This window comes from Trachemys scripta, chromosome 2 (assembly GCF_013100865.1).
Source record: "Trachemys scripta elegans isolate TJP31775 chromosome 2, CAS_Tse_1.0, whole genome shotgun sequence".
NCBI lineage: Eukaryota > Metazoa > Chordata > Testudines > Emydidae > Trachemys > Trachemys scripta.
The window spans coordinates 110,889,155-110,911,411 of record NC_048299.1 but is presented as its reverse complement, the minus strand read 5'-3'; the positions used below and the strand labels follow the sequence as shown (position 1 = coordinate 110,911,411).

General features: G+C 39.7%; 1 protein-coding gene across 1 annotated transcript in view; it reads left to right on the top strand.

Moving 5' to 3' along the window:
* Positions 1-22,257, top strand: part of ERP44 (endoplasmic reticulum protein 44) — a 116,911-nt gene that overhangs the window by 12,451 nt on the left and 82,203 nt on the right. The window contains exon 2 of the mRNA XM_034761406.1: positions 14,932-15,004. Within this exon, the coding sequence (XP_034617297.1) occupies positions 14,932-15,004 (73 nt within the window). The remainder of the gene's footprint in view (positions 1-14,931; positions 15,005-22,257) is intronic.

Sequence of the window (22,257 nt, the reverse complement as noted above, 5' to 3'; positions counted from 1 at the left end):
CCATCCTCCTTTTCTGTGCATTGGAGTCTCTCATCTAAGGGTCTGGTATGAAGGAACTGAAGGTTTGGCTCTGCCTTTTATGCCCTTTTCTAGGAACATGAGGGCACAAGATTGCAGGCATGTCCATCTGTACAGGTACTGCTAGGGAAAACTCTGCAACACTGGTGAACACGTCTAGTTAATGGACATGAAACACATGAAGATCAGAAGTTATGAGAGGCAAGTGACCATTCTTTTTTGGAAACTCAGAGTACATTTATTAGTTGACCTCAAACATTATAGTTGCATTACAGAATTTGTAAAGGGAGTCAGTGATCACACAAATTTAAGCTCCGTACGCATGGCACACTAGTTCTCAAAAGCATCATACAACCGTGGCTGACAGTTAAAATGTTCTTTTAAGACCTCCCTCAGCCATATATAGCTCCATGACTCTCTCTTCTAATAATCCTTGTTTCTGGCTGTTCAAATTCAGCACACAGCTGGTCCACCTCACCCCTCCAGCCTGCCGATAGCCTCTCCTCCTTTGCCTCTTAGATACCATGGAGTACGCAAAATGCGGCTACTGGGGCAGTTTAGTGACTAGACTGGCCCTCAGTGAAGGAAACAGCACCAGCAAACCTTCAGTCTACAAAAAGCACCTTCAACAGTTATCCTGCACTTGCTATGCCAATATTGTATTTATTTATTTATTTATTTATTGGTGTGCTATCGAGGTAGCCAGGGAAGCAGGGGTAGGCTAGGTCCCTCAGAATCACTATGGTCATTTCAACATGACCAATGTGAATGTGCAGGTTGCAGAAAAATGTCCCCGCTTGCAGCTTTTTTTTGTTTTTTTTTGTTTGGAAAAGAGTCCTATGTTCTAAAAGATGCAAGTGTGATGCACCTTTCCTGAGCAGCCTACACTGATATCAGTGAAATGTCCCTGGTGATCCACTAGCGCTTGCTATCCATGAAATTATCCCTTTCTGTTTGCGCACTCAGTGGCAAGGGGGATTGTGCCAGTAGAGGAATGTGTGCTATCACCCCACCACAGTTTGCACCCCACTGCTGCAAATCCATCCACTGTTTCCTGCACATTACTAAGAGTAGCAGTCCTATGCAGCAGGGTACACCTAAGGATTTTACACACTTGGATGACAGCAGCTCCCACTGTCGATTTTCCATCTCAAAACTGATTGATTGACCAGTGACCAATAGTAATCCAGCATTGCAAGCTTCTGGAGTGTGATTGCCCCTTGCTTCTCCACTGTCATCACAGCTCTTAATTTGGTGTCCCTGTGCTGAAGGTCTGGGCCAATCTTGCACATAGATCCAGGAATGTGGCCTTTTGCATCCAAAAATTCTACATCCTCCTCTCATCATCTCAAACCTGCTTTATGATGCAATCCCACCAATCAGTGTTAGTTTCTCAGGCCCAGAAGCAGTGACCGCTGGGTGGAGCTAATCTGAATGCCAGCATTTTCATTCACTGTGTCCATCATCTAGCTATTGTGCTTGAACATCTCCGCAGCTGCCTCATCACAAACCCAGTGGTAGTAGTACTTGTTCAAGTTCTGCAAATACAGAAGTATTATATGTTCTGTATTAGCAATGGCTATTAGAACTGCACTGAGCTCTGCAGGGTTCATGCTTCTGCCATAACGAAGGTGCAGACCAAAAAGTGGTACATGTGACTTGTGGAAGTTTTAAAAAAGGTACAATAATTATGGGATGGAGAAAGTGGGGAACTTTGCCCGTAGTTCCTAGAAGTCTGTTGGTGAAACGCGGGTTTCTCACAAAGTACTGCAAAGATGTCCCACAAGACATTCAGCCAGATGGTGATGCGAAGCACACAGGGCTATCTGTCCATGGTACACCACATTTTCCATTGATGCAACCACTTGTGAGTACGTGCAGCACCGACACAAGCAGCCAAGTACGCATGTGTGTGAATGATATACAAAGTTGGTGGCAGTATGCCAACAAAACTCGCGTTGACCAAACTTTGGAGTATGGATATGGCCTTAGTGTGGGAAGGGGAATAAACTGAGGCCAGGTCTACATGTAGAAAATTAAATAGACTTAGCTATATCACTCAGGGCTGTGAAAAATTTCACTCCCTGTATGACATAGTTAGGTTGACCTAACCCCCTGTGTAGACATGGCTAGGTTGACTGAAGAAGGCTTCCCTTGACCTAGCGACCACCGCTTGGAGAGGTGAATTACCTACATCAAAAGGAAAAAAACTTTCTGTCAATGTAGGAAGCATCTTCACTGCAGCAGCACAGCTGCAGAGCTGTAATGGTTGTACTGTAGACTTTATTCTAAGTAAACAGAGTCCAACATAGGTTATATGTTCAGAGAAACTTAGGTGGAAAACACCAAAGTGGGAAGCTATAAAGAATTCATTCTAAGAATTATACTCCCTTTAAAACAAAGGCGAGAGTCAGCTTCTGCTCTTTTCAGATTCTTAGCCCTATTGATTAGAGCAGGGATTCTCAAACTTCATTGCACTGCGACCCCCTTCTAACAACAAAAATTGCTGCATGACCCCAGGAGGGGAGACTGAAGCCTGAGCCCACCTAAGCCCTGCCACCCTGTGTGGGGGGGAGTCAAAGCCAAAGCCCCACTGCCCGGTGGGTGTGGGGATCTGAAGCCTAAGGGCTTCAACCCCAGGCAGGGCATCTGTAATCTGAGTCCCACTGCCCAAGCCTGTAGCCCTCAGGCTTCGGCCCCAGACAGTGGGTCTCAGGCTTTGGCCCCTAGCCCCAGCAAGTCTAAGCCAGGCGACCCCATTAAAACAGGGTCCCAACCCACTCTGGGGTCCTGACCCACAGTTTGAAAACGGCTGGATTAGATTAAAAGAACAATATTCTTTCTTAACTTTCCTGTCAAGTATTGCAGTAATTCTTGTTATCCTTATCAACCGATGTAATTACTTATTGTAGTAATTGGCGAGCCAGATATATTGAACCACTGATCACTGTTTGAACTGAAATTGTAACCTTAATTTGATCGTTGCATTGTGTTATATATGATTAGTTTAGGGAAATTAGAAGTAAATTAGTTAATGACATATTTACTTAGTTTCATGTCTGCTTGTTTCTTCTTTTAATGAGTCCATTAGAGCACACTAGACTGATTCCGCTCTCAAAATCTCATTGCAGGAAAACAACCTATTTAAGGGTAAAGGTAGTTACTCGTCTCATATTTTAATTTGATTGACATCCTGTTACCAGTACAGAAGTTTAGATGTACAAAACGAAAACTAGTATATCTAGAGTGATCCTTTCAGGAATTAGGAAGCTACAGAAAGTAGACGTCCATAGATACTTACAGTTAAGAGAGTACTTGACTTGAACACCAGATTGATGGATGTAGCCTAGTGTCTGTGCCTCTTTGAAATTAAAATCTGATGAGAAACAGTCAAATGAAAAAAAGTCTCATTCAATTACATCATGTAATGGGAGACAGCTAAAAAGTGACAAGTTTTTAAAGTGCTTATATACCAATGCTAGAAGTCTAAATAATATGGGTGAACTAGAATACCTCATATTAAATGCGGATATTGATATAATAGGCATCCCAGAAACTTGGTAGAATGAGGATAATCAATGGGACGCAGTAATACCAGGGTACAAAATATATCGGAAGGACAGACCAGGTCATGCTGGTGGGGGAGTGGCACTATATGTGAAAGAAAGCGTAGAATCAAATGAAGTAAAAATCTTAAATGAACCAAACTGTACCATAGAATCTCTATGGATAGTAATTCCATGCTCGAATAATAAGAATATTGCAGTAGGGATATATTACCGACCACCTGACCAGGATGGTGATCGTGACTGTGAAATGCTCAGGGAGATTAGAGAGGCTATTAAAATAAAAAACTCAATAATAATGGGAGATTTCAACTATCCCCATATTGAATGGGTACATATCACCGGAGGATAGGATGCAGAGATAAAATTTCTTGACACCTTAAATGACTGTTTCTTGAAGCAGCTAGTCCTGGAACCCACAAAAGGAGAGGCAATTCTTGATTTAGTCCTAAGTGGAGCACAGAATCAGGTGCAAGAGGTGAATATAGCTGAACCGCTTGGTAATAGTGACCATAATATAATTAAATTTAACATTTCTGTGGCGGGGAAAACACCACAGCTGCCCAACACTGTAGCATTTAATTTCAGAAAGGGGAACTACACAAAAATGAGGAAGTTAGTTAAACAGAAATTAAAAGGTACAGCATCAAAAGTAAAATCCCTGCAAGCTGCATGGAAACTTTTTAAAGACACCATAATAAAGGCTCAACTTAAATGTATACCCCACGTTAAAAAAGTTAGTAAGAGAACCAGAAAAGTGCCACTGTGGCTAAACAACAAAGTAAGAGAAGCAGTGAGAGGCAAAAAAGCATCCTTTAAAAAGTGGAAGTTAAATTCTAGTGAGGAAAATAGAAAGGAGCATAAACTCTGGCAAATGAAGTGTAAAAATATAATTAGGGGGGCCAAAAAAGACTTTGAAGAATAGCTAGGCAAAGACTCAAAAAGTAAGAGCAAAAAAATGTTTTAAGTACTTAAGAATCAGGAAGCCGGCTAAAAACATGTGGGGCTACTGGATAATTGAAATGCTAAAGGAGCACTCAAGGATGATAAGGCCAACTAAATGAAATTAAATGAATTCTTTGCATCTGTGTTCACACTTGAGGATGTGAGGGAGATTCCCAAACCTGAACCATTCTTTTTAGGTGACAAATCTGAGGAAATGTCCCAGATTGAGGTGGTGTTAGAGGAAGTTTTGGAACAAATTGATAAACTAAACAGTAATAAATCACCAGGAACAGATGGTATTCACCCAAGAGTTCTGAAGAAACTCAAATGTGAAATTGCAGGACTACTAACTGTAGTCTGTAACCTATCATTCAAATGAGCTTCTATACCAAATGACTGGAGGATAGCTAATGTGACACCAATTTTTTAAAAAGGGCTCCAGAGGTGACCCCAGCAATTACAGGCTGGTGAGCCTGATTTCAGTACCGGGCGAACTGGTTGAAACTATAGTAAAGATCAACATTGTCAGATCCATAGATGAACATAATTTGTTGGGGAAGAGTGAATCTGGTTTTTGTAGAGGGAAATCATGCCTCACCAATCTACTAGAATTCTTTGAAGGGGTTAGCAAGCATGTGGACAAGGGGATCCAGTGGATATAGTGTATTTAAATTTTCAGAAAGCCTTTGACAGGGTCCCTCACCAAAGGCTCTTAAGCAAAGTAAGCAGTCATGGAATAAGAGGGAAGGTCCTCTCCTGGATTGGTAACTGGTTAAAAGATATGAAACAAAGGGTAGGAATAAATGGTCAGGTTTCAGAATGGAGAGCGATAAATAGTGGTGTCCCCAGGGGTCTAAACTGGGCCCAGTGCTATTCAACATATTCATAAATGATCTGGATAAAGGGGTAAACAGTGAGGTGGCAAACTTTGCAGATGATACAAAACTACTCAACATAGTTAAGTCCCAGGCAGACTGCGAAGAGCTACAAAAGGATCTCTCAAAACTGGGTGACTGGGCAACAAAATGGCAAATGAAATTCAATGTTGATAAATGCAAAGTAGTGCACATTGGAAAACATAATCCCAACTATATATATAAACTGTTGGGGTCTAAGTTAGCTTCCACAATATATGCAGCAGCAGTCAAAAAAGCGAACAAAATGTTGGGAATCATTAAGAAAGGATAGATAATAAGAAAGAAAATATCATATTGCCTCTATATAAATACATGGTATGTTCACATCTTGAATATTGCATGCAGATGTGGTCACCCCATCTCAAAAAAGATATATTGGAATTGGAAAAGGTTCAGAAAAGGGCAACAAAAATGATTAGGGGTATGGAATGGCTGCCGTATGGGGAGAGATTAATAAGACTGGGACATTTCAGCTTGGAAAAGAGATGACTAAGGTGGGATATGATTGAGGTCTATAAAATCATGACTGGTGTGGAGAAAGTAAATAAGGAATTATTATTTACTCCTTCTCATAATACAAGAACTAGGGGTCACCAAATAAAATTAATAGGCAGCAGGTTTAAAACAAACAAAAGGAAGTATTTTTCCACACAACGCACAGTCAACCTGTGGAACTCCTTGCCAGAGGATGTTGTGATGGGCAAGAATATAACGGTTCAAAAAAGAACTAGATACATTCATGGAGGATAGGTCCATCTATGGCTATTCGCCAGGATGGGCAGGGATGGTGTCCCTAGCCTCTGTTTGCCAGAAGCTGGGAATGGGTGACAAGGAATGGATCACTTGATGATTTTCTGTTCATTCCCTCTGGGTCACCTGGCATTGGCCACTGTCAGAAGACAGGATACTGGCCTAGATGGACCTTTGGTCTAACCCAGTATGGCCGTTCTTATATTTTTATAATAGTGATGACTAGTTATTATAGATTTAAAAATCCAGTTAATAAATTTCTTTTCCTGAGAGTGATAGTCATGGCTACCTAATCAAATACTAAAGTGAGAAAGCAAAAATTGAGGCGTGGCTTCATCCAGGGAGGGAATGTCAATGGAAAATGACATACCATCTTTTCTGTATTCAATTAATTCTAGGGAAAGTGGTTCTTGAGTCTCCTTTAGATGTTGTTGGGTTTTTTTTGAGAGAGAGTCAAAAGTTGGATTTGTTGTGGATCCAAATTAATAGCAAACACAAACTTCAAGTACAAGTTATTTTTTTAATTGCATTTTAGAAGGCTTTTCAGTAGAACTGACCCTACCTTATTTATCCAAAGGAAGATATTTTTAATTATAATAGGTAAAAATGTATAGAAAAACTTTGACAGTCTAGTTAAAACTATCAAAACAAAATCCATAAGATTGAATTAATTAATTAGGAAATTTTTCTAGAAAGGTGGAACCTTATTAGCTCATTGGTTAATGAAGCAAAGCAAAAGTATAGTATACCGTAGTAATGGAGATATGTAGTAATTTAGATACCTAGATGGTTTTTTTTTTTTTTTACATGATTTTCTTCCTGTCACACATATGTCATGATAACAATCCCAACTCCTTTCCAACTGAATAGGATCACTTGTCATAGCTAGTTCCAGACACTTAAGGATAAGATTTGCTATGATTTGGGATGCAGAATCAGTACAATCTGGAATTTCATAAATTTCAAGATATTTGAAATCTTGACTTGATTTTGCAGTTCTCAATGTTTTTTCCAGCAAAGAGTTCTATTTGATAAATGATTTTTAAGTTTGGCTAGTTCTTCTCAAGCTTTTTTGTTTCTTTAAACTAAGAATGCATGTGGTCGAGTTGTTTTGTTACTGAAAAATTTTAGCTAAAGATGACAGCTTCCCAAAATGACTCCACTTTCTTTCGTCTTGGTGAGACCAGTTTTTGTAGGGATCAAGACAGTCTCTTTCAAAGAGCTTTCCGTGTTCTCTTTTGTGTAGGTGGCATTTTGGAGGGGCTAAATGGGACTTTTGTTCCTGCAACTGGAAAAAGTCTGAGCCCTATCTGGTTCCTCTTTTTGTTTTTGTTTTAATCCCCCACTGTTGTGGTTACTTCTGTAAAGTGGAGCAGATATGTTCTTTTCCTGTCTATAGGGGTAGCAGAAGGTTTGCAATGCATTTAGCAAAGGTTTTCAGGTGCTCCAGTTGCATCTGCTTTTTAATTAAAAAACAAATATAAAAAAAACCCTACCAATATTTAACATATTGCTCTATTTGTGTAGTGACTCCAGGACAACTGTTACAGAACAATTTAGCCCAAATAGATATGTCAGCTCTCACAATAATTAGTAAATATAAGGCTAGAAATACCAGGTTCAAATAAGAAAACAAAATACAAAAATCTAGATTAGTTTGTGTTAGCTGTTGTCCCAAGATAGTGATTGTAATTACGTAGATAGGTCTTTTATTTAGTGGCTTTATTTATAATGTTTATATGTTTCAGATCAAGTTGTAACTATAGCTGTTGTACAAAAACATGAATAGTAGAAAAAAAATTTCATGTTGTAGTTATGAAAAGTTGCTGCTACCACATTTTTTCAGTAAAAACCTTTAAGAAGTGATTGTTCCTGAAGGCCTTATGAACTAATCAGTTCAGAGAGACCTCCTTATAGTACAAAACATAGCAAACAGTATTGTGCTTAATCATCAAATAAGGACTGGCAATATTCAATAAATCTTAATTATGGGAATGTTCAGGATCACTCTTGGGTGTTTCTGTACCAATTAAGGGTTAAATTGTCCTCACCTGTCAGTTTCAGTGCTACTTTCTCCTGGGATTGCTCACAACTTGTGTCCACCTGCAACAGGCTGCAAACCCTTGTGCTTCCTGTTGCCTGCCAGGTTAATGCAAATCTCAAAGCAGAAGATTAGCGTGATGCAGAAAGGGAAATGTACCTGGGGACTGAAAGTCAGCCACAGAATCCTGTGGGGTTAGGGCTTCAGATAGTAGCTCCAATATGTCAATCTGGATTAGAAATGGGATAGAGCTGTTTGCCAGGCACAAAAATAATTTCCTGGTAGAGAGGAGAGGCAGTTGGTCATGTGCCTTTAGCAGAAAGAAAGGTAAATGAAAGGTTTAGTGAGAATAAACTAAGCTATTGCTGTTAGTCGCCTTGCAGATGCAGTGCTAATTAGAAACCATGATGCCCCAGGGAATAATAGATTACCTATATCCTCCAGGCAGTTTACATTGGAAGTGAAGACCTCAATTTCATGATGTGAATTTCAAAAAAGAAAAAAAACCTGAAATACCAGGGGTCTAATCTAGTGCTTGCTTTTTAAGACTGTCTTATTCACACACTCATTTAAACCACTTCAGTATTTTTCCAAGGAAGTAATTAAAATAAGAAATTTAGGGACTGTCAGGGCTGGATCCCCACTTTGAACTTTAGGGTACAAATGTAGGGGCCTGCATGAAAACTTCTAAGCTTAACTACCAGCTTAGCTCTGGTTCGGCTGCCACCATTTCAATGGATTCCCTCCCTGGGAAGCCTTGAAAAACCTTCACCCATTCCCTGGTGAAAACAAATCCAAACCCCTTGGATTTAAAACAAGGGGAAATTAACCATTCCCCTCCTTCCTCCCACCAACTCCTGGTGAATCAGTTCCAACCCCCCCTGGGATCTACAACAGGGAGAAATTAACCATCCCCCCTCCTTCCTCCCACCAACTCCTGGTGAATCAAGATCCAAAACCCCTTTGGATCTAAAACAAGGAAAAATCAATCAGGTTCTTAAAAAGGTTTTTAATTAAAGAAAAAGGTAAAAATCATCTCTGTAAAATCAGTATGGAAATTAACCTTACAGGGTAATCAAACTTAAAGAGCTCAGAGGACTCCCCTCTAGTCTCAGGTTCAAAGTACAGCAAACAAAGATAAACACTCTAGTAAAAGGTACATTTACAAGTTGAGAAAAACAAAGGAAAACTAACACGCCTTGCCTGGCTATTTACTTACAAGTTTGAAATAGGAGAGACTTGTTTAGAAAGATGTGGAGAACCTGGATTGATGTCTGGTCCCTCTCAGTCCGGGAGAACGAATACACTCCCAAACAAAGAACACAAACAAAATCCTTCCCCCTCCCCCCCCAAGATTTGAAAGTATCTTGTCCCCTTATTGGTCCTTTAGGTCAGATGCCAGCCAGGTTACCTGAGCTTCTTAACCCTTTACAGGGAAAAGGATTTTGGAGTCTCTGGCCAGGAGGGATTTATAGTACTGTACACAGGACAGCTATTACTTTCCCTTTATAGTTATGACAGGGACAAATGGTCATTTTGCCTATCCAGGTCTGTCTCTTCTGTTCAGTTAACAATTTGTGTGTGCAAACACCAATTAATAGAGTAAAATGTGGGGGGGAAATTCACTTAATAATCAGAGAATAAAGTAAAGTAGTAGTAACATGGAATTCGTTAATTTGGACATGCAATGTGAGTATTGAGTAACATTGCTGCCACATTAGGATAAAAAAAAGGTGCATAGTTGGGGTTGGAACAGATATTAAACCCCTGCATGACAGAGGTAAGGGAATTTATTTTTTCTATTGTGGACATTATTCTGTAACTGAACCTACAGAGTATTTTGCACCTTGCTCTGAAGCAAGAGATGGGATCCTGGACTGGTTGGATCATGGTCTAATACAGTGTGGCAAGTCCTTTATTAAGATCATCCAACTTTATCTTAAGTCTTTTTCCGTTATATTTACCCTAAGGTCCCACCAATACCAGGTACAGTCAAGTCAGCAGATCTGTTCAAATGTGTAGTGTTCATTGGGCATGTCCAAGGTTTTAGCCTGTATATGGAATATGAGCAAAGTACCACTGATGCTACAATTTGGTTCAGTGTTGTATGCAGTTCCCTTGATTTGAATGTATTGTAGATGTGTCCTAACTTCCTGTTCCTTTTGACCATATTTGGCTTGCTCTGCCACTGAAACTTTTAGAGGAGGAAACTGCCATCAAAAGGTACATAGGAACTGTTAATAAGAAGCCCAGATTACTCCACGTTCTACTTAAGTGTATGTTTATCTCAAGATCAGTCCATTTTTAAGTATTAAATGTACAAAAAGTCTCCTTTTCACACTGAGAGACTTTGTCCCTCCCTCCCCCATTCTTCTGTCGCTCAAGAATAAGGGAACCGATCTCACTGAGACTTGCCACCAAAAATTACATTTGGGTTGAAACAAAGTATTAAGTTAACTACAAAGAAGAACGTTTTAGAAAGTTATGAGGTTATAAATAGACCCAATGAAACTCTAAAATAGCCCTGGCATAGTAGTATCATAATAGCCATTTATATGATAAAGTTCTTGGAGACCATTGAAGGTGTATTCCATGAAACTCTGTTGGTGAAAAGGTTTTCGTAATGGATTCGTTGGCTGAGTTGAGTTAATTTGTTCCTGTTGGATGTTTGATTTTAAGAGCTTCTGTGTGTATTATACTATTATAAGATTAAGTGTCAAGGTATCTAGAGGTCTTGTAAGTGTCTTTTTTATTATTACTTAATCTAAATAAATATTTTTAAATGTACAACTACTTTCTGATTACCAAAATATTTTTGTTCTGGCACATTTTGTTTAGCAGCATGCTTTTAAAAGCATACCTTCAATGCCTGTTTTTGAACAAGAATGCAATTGACATTCAGAGATGATTTCCTCAAAAGAATCTTGTTTGTTGCCCCAGGGTGGCATTCATAGACTTCACTAGAAGCCAAGATAAAATTTGTCAGAACTGTGTAGCTTCTTAGCAATTTAAATAAGGAAACTGTATCTCCCTTCATGTTTATTATTAATAGTAATTTTAAAAAAAAACTTCTTTCATCTCATGAGACAGCAGGATTATTGGGTCAAAAGGCGATGTTTTCTTGCCTTGGGCAGTTTATATATTAAAAACCTCTGAACTGAACATAAACCTTGCATATTGACTGGCATAATGTTTCATATGAGAAGATAGACACTTCCTTTTTTACATTTAGCCTTATTATCCATCCATTGTGAAGGTTTTGGCATCCTCAGCTGTTGTTTTGTCAATATGTTGATATATCACAACTTTTTATAAAGATATTGGACTTCATTCTTCTATACTTTTTGTGAGAAATGGAATATTTCAGTAGCTTCAGAATAATGGAGCTTTTGGGAAAGGTATACAAAAATGAGAAATGAGTGTGTAAGTGCCACTCTATCTTCACTGCAATATCTGAAAACTCTGTTTTTTGGGCTTTGTTTCAATAGAGACAGCTAGTTGTACCAAACCTTGATGCAATAACAGACTTGGAAGAAGTGACCAAACATTTTAGTTTTGCTTTAAGGCTCCTCTCTTTGAAGGGTTTGCCTCAGGTGTTTGTATTGGGAAATGCTAGCTTATATTTTGTTTCTCTGGATTAGGGTATGGTTTTATCTTGGTCAGTGAACCCTGTACTTGGTTTTCAGTTAAGTACATGCACTTGGTGATAAGGTGTATTTTACAAATATAAGCATAAAAACTTAGGGAGTTCCTGCCCCATTTAAAGTAAACATATCTTACTAAATACCATGATAATGTAAAACTAATATTTTGACTCTAAAGCCAGGTTACCACAGTAAACATGCAGGTGATAAAATTTGTTTTCAAAAGTTGTGGCCACTGCTACAGTAACACTATGCTAACGACAGATTTGTGGCTTTAAGAAATTAGAGTCTTTCAAGTTGATATGTCAGGGGATCTGACATGCTGAAACTGCAGTGCAGGTGGAGAGGCACCCAGAAGCCTGTCACAAAGGTTCCTCTACAGACCTGTGTGGTACATCTTAGAAGGTCCCACTTTCTGGAGGTTTTTCCTTAGGTTTTCAGGATTTTTCAAGCAGTGATTCTCTCTTCTCTTTATCATCCTTTTAAAATTATTGCAACTGGAGTTAGTTCAGCTGTCCCTAATTAATCTTCAGCCTATCCAACAAAACCAGAGAAACATGGTAATATCTGACAATATCACTGTGGTTGCATATGTCTTACACAAGTGGAGTAAATGGAAAGAAGATATCTGGACGTCATGTTCTTGTCTTAATGGGAAGAACATCACAGGAGAGTAGTCCCAAAACCCAGTAGTCTTCAGGAAAATAATTTCAGACTCTTAGATCTTTGGGACCTCACAATTCTACAGTAAGGGTAAATCTAATCTGTGGAGGAAACAGAACATTTTCTGGAGCTGGGTTGAGACTGTGGAATGAACTCCAGGAATTAAGGACCATCACAAGCCTCCACCTTCCACTCCAAGTGCAAGGTGTATTTTGTTGACCTTGCTTTCTGTAACGTAAATATATAGCAATGTATACATTTAAAGAAACCCAAACTGAAACCCTACCACATCAAGACACCCAAGTGCACAAACTTCTCTCCCTGAGAAGACAATAAGCGAGACAGATGCATAGTCACGTTGCTTAATGCATAGTTGGAAGGCCCTCAGATACCATGGTCATCAGAACCTATATAGACTAGAATAGAATTCCAAGACTTCAACAGTCCCCAGAGAGAGGGACTGAAAAATAGCTACTGTAGATGCATTGTCTCTGTAATAGACATCTTGCTTTCTATAAGCTTTCCCCTAGATACCACTACTTTTTAGAAAATCAAAAATGACCAGGTTGAGTGATACAGATAATGCCTAACTGTTACATGTTATCTTGGTTTTCCAAGTTGATTTACATGTGCTAAAGCGGACATTCCAATGTTCCTGACATCTAGGGGAGACCTGTCACTTGAATTATGCTGGTACTGGAATCTAGAAAACCTAAAATCAGTATTCTAGATGCTTAATGGGAATTGATAATAAAAGCTAGATAATCCAAACAGGGGAAAAGAGAGACCTTGCCAACATCCCTTCACATACCACTTGAAAAGTATACATAGATTTGGGACTGTAAGTCTCATTTATGCTACAAGTACAATAATTACAAGTACTGTTACTGTGAGCCAAAATAAACTCAATCTCCACTCCAAATGAGGCAATTTTGCTTCTATTTTTTTCCCTTCTCCACCTTTCTTGGGATTCTTGGTCCACCTCTTCTTTTAAGGCTTTGTCTTAATTGACACAAAGATCTCGCTATTTTTTTTTTTTAACAGCAAGATAACCATCACACAGTAGTTTCTCACTGTATTATCCTAAATGGAGATAGGCCACTTGTACAGTTTGGAACGAGGTAACTAGGTGAGATCAGCAATCTTATGCCCCTCCCACTACCCTAGGGTTGACCTTGCCCCATTTACCTTGTGGTAAAAGTACAGTGTCTTGTCTCCACTATGATTTTACAGTGGGATAGCTAATGAGTGTTAGTTATCCTGTGGTAAAATTTCTCCTATTTTGTCAGTGAAGATTTGGCTGTGGTGTGTCTTGTCTTTTATTCCACCTTCCCTTCTGTGATGGCCTGATTTCTGCTTTAGGAATGGCCTATGCAGGAGACCATTCAGCCCCTGAGTCTATGCACAAAAAGTGAAATTGATAAGCTAGTGTGTTTTCTTCACATAGCTTCAAGTGAAACTGTCTAGCACTCATATGTTTTCCTTTGGTGCTTTTGCCCCCTCTCTACCTTCCAGATTTCCCTGCACCACAGAGGAATCTTAATCTTTGCAAAGAGGAGAATGGAAGGCAATGTGATACCCAAAACCTCATCTGTTATTGATTATATCTTGTCTGGCTTTAAATGTTTTTTCTACATTTAACTGCTAATCACGCTATTAGACTCTTTTTTTAAAACAAATGGTAAATAAATATGGATAGAACTTGGTATTGCCATAGTAATTACATTGAGTCCAGCATATGTAACTTAATTTTGTATTTGAAGCATCTAACTGTCATGATGATAGGTTCTATAAACGTTTAATACAATTGAATGCCATTGCATTCAAGGACGAAGAGATGTGAGGAACCATAGAAAATGAGGCTATGAAAACATAGCTAGTTTAGCTGGGCACAACTGCAACTTAAAAAAAAAAAAAAAACCTCTTAGCTGAAAACTCTTAGGTGGGGCTAACACTGTATTCCTAAATCTTTCTCTGTAGAGTAAGACAGTTGGATTGCTAATACGTGGCTTTCATTTCACTGCTAGGAGTAAATGGACTGGTCTTCTGTTTTTAAAAATATAAATTTCTGAATAGAGATCCTTTTTCTTCAAGACATAGAAATTACCTGTAATATTTACTGAACATATTTAGAACTGAAAGACTAGGGAGAAAAATTGAATAGATTATAACCAGATAATACTTTAACTGCATGAGAGATTTATACATCGGTAAATAAACTTTACTTACAAATTTGTAGTGCCTTTTTCTGAAACTACTTGAATTCTTGTTACTTTATGTATTGTCATTTTAACCTATGATGTTTAAAAACTGTGAGATGCATTATTTATCAATGTTGAAACATTATAAATGTTAAATATAGATTTAAAACCTGTTTCTTTTTACAGGTATCTTGGCTTTTGAATCCAGCAAGAAGTGAAATAACAAGTCTAGAGAGTGGAAATATAGATGACATTTTAAGTAAGTACTTTGAAACTTCCTGTCTTTGCATGTGTCTACAACTGTTCTTTACTTGTGTGTAAAACATGGGTTATTATCAGATTAACATTTGAACAGTGCTTTGAAAATTGCTATATAAATAGAAGTGTTAAGTATTACACTTTTGTCAGTGTCTTTGCCCAGAATTGATTCTCTGAACGGGTTACTTAGAAAATTATCTTGCTGTCGTTTAAATTAGGATTTTAAGAAAATTTGATGTCTGAAATGAATACATTATTCGAGAATGTGGGAAGTGTGATGGGTTCACCCTGGGGTGCCACCTGGAACTGGGGTACCACTCAGCCCTCTGACCCACCAGCCTGGGCTCCCTCTCACACTGTGCTGCTGTGACAAGCTGCAGAGTACTCCAAGCTTCCACTTTCACCAGCATTCACACAAGTACCAACACAGCCAGCTGCAGTTACATGCAGGCTCTCTAACCACCAGTCTCCCAGCCTAGGACCCCAGAGCAGTGCCGTCCTGCCCTGGTCAAATCTGGCCAGTATATGGGTTTAATACCCAGTCCCTCTTTCCCTTAATGTGAAGAGGACCATGCACAGCTTGTGGTAAACAAGCTGAGATTTCCCCCAGACACCTTAGTCAAACACATACTGGTTTGGATTAAAACATAAAATAAGTTTATTTATAAAAAGATAGATTTTAAGTGATTATAAGCGATAGCAAACAGATCAAAGCAGATAAACTCATTTTGTGTTTTTGTTTATTTGCTAGGTAAACATACTAGATAGGTTGGATATGAATTAGCAAATTCTCATCCTGAGTGATTTATAGGCTGGCAGATTCTTGAGCCACAAGCTGGCTTTGCTTTGCAGCTTGGGTTTCCCAGGTTTTCATATACAGGATAGAAATCCCTTTAGCCTGGGACCATCACTTCCCCCAGTTCAGTCATTGTTCCTCAGGTCTTTCCAGGTGTGTTGTAGGGAGAGTGAGGTACCATCATGATGTCATTTCCCGCTTTTTTATCTTCTTCCCACTTGCTGGAAAGCTCTTTTGCTGTGACCTGGGTCAAACAGTTCCCATTGTGTAGTGCTATCTCTGAGAGGTTTCTGTTGTACACAGTTCCTGGGGTAATCCTTGTGCTTGTGTGCATTTCCTCAATAAGCCATTAACATTGTTTGACCTTTTTATTGTTGTACCTGAAAGGCTGCTTGTGGGTGTTTTCAACCTCACAACATGTTTCATATATGTAGCCAAACTTCATAGCTTCAAATACGACGATAGCACATACAATCCAATGAGATATTAATGTCTAGCAGATCAAGACTTTTAGAATGATACCTCACAATGCATACTTTGTGCAAAACATATCCTAATTATATGACAGTGGTGAATAAGGGGATGGCAGGGTGTCACAGGAAGATTTTATATAACAAAAATTTGTCAATAAAATGTTTGAGAGAGATCATCAAGCAGCTGAAACCGGCAAAGATCCTAGTAGTCTTCCTTGGATAAATTATGCTTTTATTCTTGTAAGCGGCACACAGACACCACAGTGATTCACCCAATTGAAATACACAGACAAATTGACAAATCAGTTATTGCTGTCTTATTGTGTTTGCTTTATGCAGTCAGATGTATGTTCCTTGCCTGAACATTCTTCATCTAGAACCTAATAAATACCCAGTTTGCCTAAGGGTAAACTGTGACTGCTTTGCCTGACTAATTTTTTCTGTACACTTCAAATAGGTAAAGTAAAGTGGCTTTTTAATACTAGAAATTAGAACTGTAAAATAAAAAAGTTGTATGGTACTGCAGGATTCTTTTGTATAGTAACTGTATGATTGTGAATTGGCCAGTCTAGTTTTAAATTTCTTAAGTGGTAATATGACAATGGAAATGGTGGAAGCCCTTTTCCAAGGACATTCGTCATTTTTTCCTGATATACATTTTAAATAGTCAGTTTCTTAATTTCAGCCTATTACCCTTCTCAATAAGTACTTCATGATTCTTTGGACCACCTTAAATTCCTACATCTTCTGTGAATGTTCTTTAGCCTATTGAACACCACATAGACACATTCCTCAACAATAATTAGAGAAAATCTTAAATACGGCCAAACCTCACACTGATCTCTTCAGTACCCCATGAACATTTTGTTTCCCCCCACCCTCTTCAATTCATACTCCCGGGGGAATTCTGCACCAAGATATTAAAAATTCTGCACACAATATTTTAAAATTCTGCATATTTTATTTGTCAAAAAAGAAAATATCATCACATCAGTTTCAATTATTTTGATGATTTATTTAAAAATACCAGTCAGTAAATATGTCTGTAACAATACAGACAACAAAAAAGATTCTCTTAGGAGTAGAGAGTTAAAGAAACACCTGTGACAACCCTGTTCCTGTTTCTCTGTTATGCTTTTGTTGGGCACTTCTTAGGGGAAAGTTCTGCCTCTCCGATCCCAGACACCCACTCTCCCTGTCTCCCAGAGCCCATCTGTGGGGCGCCCTCCCAGCCCAGACACCAGCATCCCCTCTCCCTCCCACTCCCCCCTCACAGAGCCAGAGAGAGAAACAGCCAGATGTTGGATCCTGATCTTGTATGCAGTTTTCTACACACTGCTTCCTTCCTTCAGGACATGCAGGGAACTGCAGCTGCCTGAAATCCTCCAGGTCCCCTTCTCTCTGGCAGTGTCCTGTATTTGCAAGTTGGAGAGCTGGGCTCTGCTGGATCCAGCCACCCCTAGTGGTGGCCAGCAACTCTGCAGCACCAATTCTGCAGGGGAAAATGAAATTCTGTGCAGAATATTAATTCTGCACAAATTCTACATTACACAGTAGTGCAGAATTCCTCCAGGAGTAAATTCAATACCTTGTATTTTATCATTTTTTTGTTTGTCTGTTTTTAATCGATCAGTCAGTTTCAGTCTGAGTCTTCATATCCAAGCCAATTTTAATTAATTTTGAGAGTAAGATTTCAAGAAAACACTATTTAAATGCTTTTCTAAAAACTATTTTGTGTTCTGTTCATGTAGTAACTCTGACCTGAAGAAGAGCTCTGCGTGGCTTGAAAGGTTGTATCTCTCACCAACGGAAGTTGGTCCAATAAAAGATACTACCTCATCCACCTTGTCTCATGGAGTAACTTTGTAATTTTGTCTAAAACCAATCTGGTTTGTCTCGCAAGGTTTTTTTTTCTTGGTAAACTAGTGCTGCTTGTTGACTATAGTGCTATTGTGTTTAAATGGTTAGTGATTTTTTCCCTTCAGTATTTGTTCCATTATTTTTCTAAAGGTAAAAATCTAGTTTTCCAGATGGTAGTTACCAAGATCACACTAATTTATTAATTATGAGACTATTTTTGCAGGCCCTTTCTGAAGCAGAATTATAAGAAGAAATAAAGCAGCACAGCCCTGCTCACATTCACAGAGTACAGTATGGCAGATCACTGCAGAAAAGACCAAGCCACAGATGTATGTTGATTTCTCTAGGTGTGCACATGTATAACCAAAAATAGGAAATTATTCTTCCCCCAAGGAGGAAGACCAGCTGTCCAAATCAGCATTAGGAAATCAAAATATATAATATAATTAAACAAACAAAGCACTGAGGACAGATTCTTTTAGGCAGAGTATCGAGTGCTGTGACACTATACTTTGGAGGACATCTACAGAGCCATGGAAAAGTTACAGCTACATCTTGTCACCACCTTCTTCTGTGGGTTGCCATGCCCTAATGTCCAGGTTATTGTTCCTGGCTTCTGCTGCAATTGCCACGCCTCACTACCAACTCCATTCCAGCCCCCCTAAGTAGCTGGCAATGAAGTGATGAAAGGGGCAAGTAGCCAAGATATTGAAGAAAAAGTAAACAGTAAAGGGGCCTCTTTTCCCACCATTTCTTTCTTTCTAGCCCTCCTAGTCTCTATATTATAAGTCCAGGAGTTTCCTCAGCATGCACCAATCCAAATTAAATCTGGTATAACTACTGATGGTAATAGCTCTCTTTCCTGGTGGTCAGGGTCTTAGCATTTTGAACTAGGGAAGATTTTTAAATCACAGTGCCCTCCCTAATATATAGGTCCTAACAAAGGTGCCAAGTCCAGACAGGCATCACCTCAGCCCTTTCCTTTGGTCATGAAAAATTTCAGATGGCATCACACCATCCCAACCCCCATCAACCCCAGTTCAAAAAACAAACTGTCACTAGCACCTTAAATCCCTCCACATGCATTCACAAGCAGTACTAATGTTGGTGGACAATATTGCTAGTATGATCCCTCTCAACCTAAAACTCCCATGGCCTAAGTGCTTCTGTCTGAAAAAGATAGGAGGATACATATCTGTTTCATGGGACTTTGGTCCTTCAAATGCAATACTGATGCAGATTATTTACCAGCTGTCTTAGTGATACAATGGGAAACTATGGAAAACTGAAACTGAGTCATCAGAAATGTCAGTTGACAATTCTGGCTCCACCCAGACACTGTGTAAAGGAATATAGATCATGTGGCAAATTGGAGCAGTCCCTGAAGTATAACAGGAGAAAATACTTCTGTTGTTGAAAGCTAGAACAAGTACAGGGTGCTGAGGTGAGGGCTGTAGCTGCCCTTAGTTCCGTAAGAGTGATCTGCATGACTCCCAACTAGCCCTATCTAGAGTTGGACGGACGCGCGCACACACACACACACGGTTTGGTGCCAGGTTTTTTCAGTTTGAGAGTGTGCTTGAGCCACTCACCTCCAGATCATCTTCTCGTGTTCAGGTGCAATACTGCAGTGATTCTAATGCTCCCTTTAGCTGTTCTGGCTTCACAATGATCTTTGTTTTGAGTGGCCTAGCTCTCCAGCCAGGTCACTGCTCAGTCCATTCCCCTTCTAGGGTTAACAGAAAAGGCCAGAAAATAGGAATTTAAAAATCTAATGGCCTTCAAGACTGTCTCCTAGCCTCTATCTGGAACTTTTTCATTCTTGGCTTCTTTTATTCTTAACACCTATGCACCCTCTCTTGGTTCCAGCCCAGGAATCCTGTTTAGGTGGCTAAGTACTGTTCCTTCAATCCCACCACCATTTTCCCTTGGATTGTCCTACCTTTACCTTGCAAATCGGCATCTTCACAAAATCTGCAGACTCTGCTATACTCGACTTTGTGATTCCTTTAGGCTTCTCCTGGGGCCAGCTACAAAGGTGCTTCCTCAAAGCTGCTCTCAGCTCTTCTCTGCAGCAGCTGGACTGTATTGCTAACAGCCTCTCTGCTGTTTGCCTTAAAACCATCAGTACCCCTCTCCTTTAAACAGGAGTTTCCCCTCAGCCCTCTCAGGGAATTAGGGTTATATCTCACACAGCCTCTCTGGTTTGGAGTAGTCAATATTTCCCTCCTTCTAACAGGAGTTCCCCCTGAGCTCTCTTTCTTGGTGTGAGGTTGTATCCTAGGCCCCTTGTTTTCAGTATACTCAGTATTTCCCTCCTTCATTCAGGAGTCTTTTCCCCTTCCCCCATCTCTCTCTGGGAGCTGGATGTATAGTTTAAGCCAGCTGCAAGGCTTATGCGAGCTTCCTTCAGCTGAACATCCTTTCCAGTTAGTCCCCTAGCTTGGAGGATTTAACAGGTAGCCTTTCTTGCTGATGTATGTCCCTATTCTGAGGGAGGAGACAGTCTTTATGCTGGTCCCCTTCTCTCAGTTGATCCCCAATTTGGTTAGGAAAGAAGGGAGCCTTGCCCTGCCCACTCTGCCAGTTGTTTGGGCCCAGGCCCTCAAAGAAACAGTGCCTGTCTTTCTCCCAATCACTACTTATTCCTGGGACCACTTCCTCTCTATCTGCCTTTAAGTTCTTGTATATCTCTGCTGGACCTTCCAGATCCTTAAAGGCCATGCCAAATGGTGGTGTGAGCTGACCATTAGGCCCTACTGCCCTGAAGAGCAGCCTACCCCATCACAGAAGCAAATGGCCACCTACAGCTTTGGTTAAAATGAGGTCATTGGACACTGTCCAGAAAAGGTACTCTGTGGAGCTATGAAACATTAGGGCTACTGGACTGTGGTCGTACAAATAATCACCACCACCACAGTGTGATGGGTTGGATTACAGAAACCCCCCTGGGAGCTACCAACCGACGTGCCAAGACTACCCCTGTTCCTATTTTTCCTGCCAGCTTAGGACTTTAGCACCCTGTTTTGCTGAGCCAGACACTTTCATCTGCTTCAACACAAACCCAGGGTCTGAATTACTTGCCTCAAAGCTGCAGGTTTACCTGAAAACAGCTCACAGAAGTGTGCTTGTCTATAGCACTTAGATGCCCAACTTCCAATGGGGTCTAAACCCAAATAAATCCGTTTTACCCTGTATAAGCTTTATACAGGGTAAACTTATAAATTGTTCACCCTCTATAACACTGATACAGAGAGATGCACAGTTGTTTGCTCCCCCAGGTATTAATACATACTCTGAGTTAATTAATAAGTAAAAAGTGATTTTATTAAATACAGAAGGTAGGATTTAAGTGGTTCCAAGTAGTAACAGACAGAACAAAGTAAGTCACCAAGCAAAATAAAATAAAATGCGCAAATTTATGTCTAATCAAACTGAATACAGATAATCTCACCCTCAGAGATGCTTCAGTAAGTTTTTTCTCAGACTGGACACCTTCCAGGCCTGGGCACAATTCTTTCCCCTTGTACAGCTCTTGTTCCAGCTCAGGTGATAGCTAGGGGATTCTTTATGATGGCTCCTCCCTCTCCTTGTTCTGTTCCAACCCTTTATATATCTTTTGCATAACCCTCTGGGTTTCCACACCCCCCCCTCACTGGAAAAGCACCAGGTTAAAGATGGATTCCAGTTCAGGTGACATGATCACATGTCACTGCAAAACTTCATTACTCACTTGCCAGCACACATGTATACAGGAAGACTTACAGGTAAAAAACAGCCATCTGCAGACAATGGTCCTGGTTAATGGGAGTCATCAAGATTCCAAACGACCATTAATGCCCCACACCTTGCATAATTACAATAGGCCCTCAGAGTTGTATTTTATATTTCTAGTTTTAGATACAAGAGTGGTACATTTATACAAATAGGATGATCACACTCAGTAGATTATAAGCTTTGTAATGATACCTTACAAGAGACCTTTTGCATGAAGCATATTCCAGTTACATGATATTCACTTATTATCATGTTTTTATAAAACCATTTGGACTGCACAATGTCACACACAGGAACAGCTTTGTTCAATTCCTAGTCTCAAGCAACCCATGCAAATGCCAGGACATG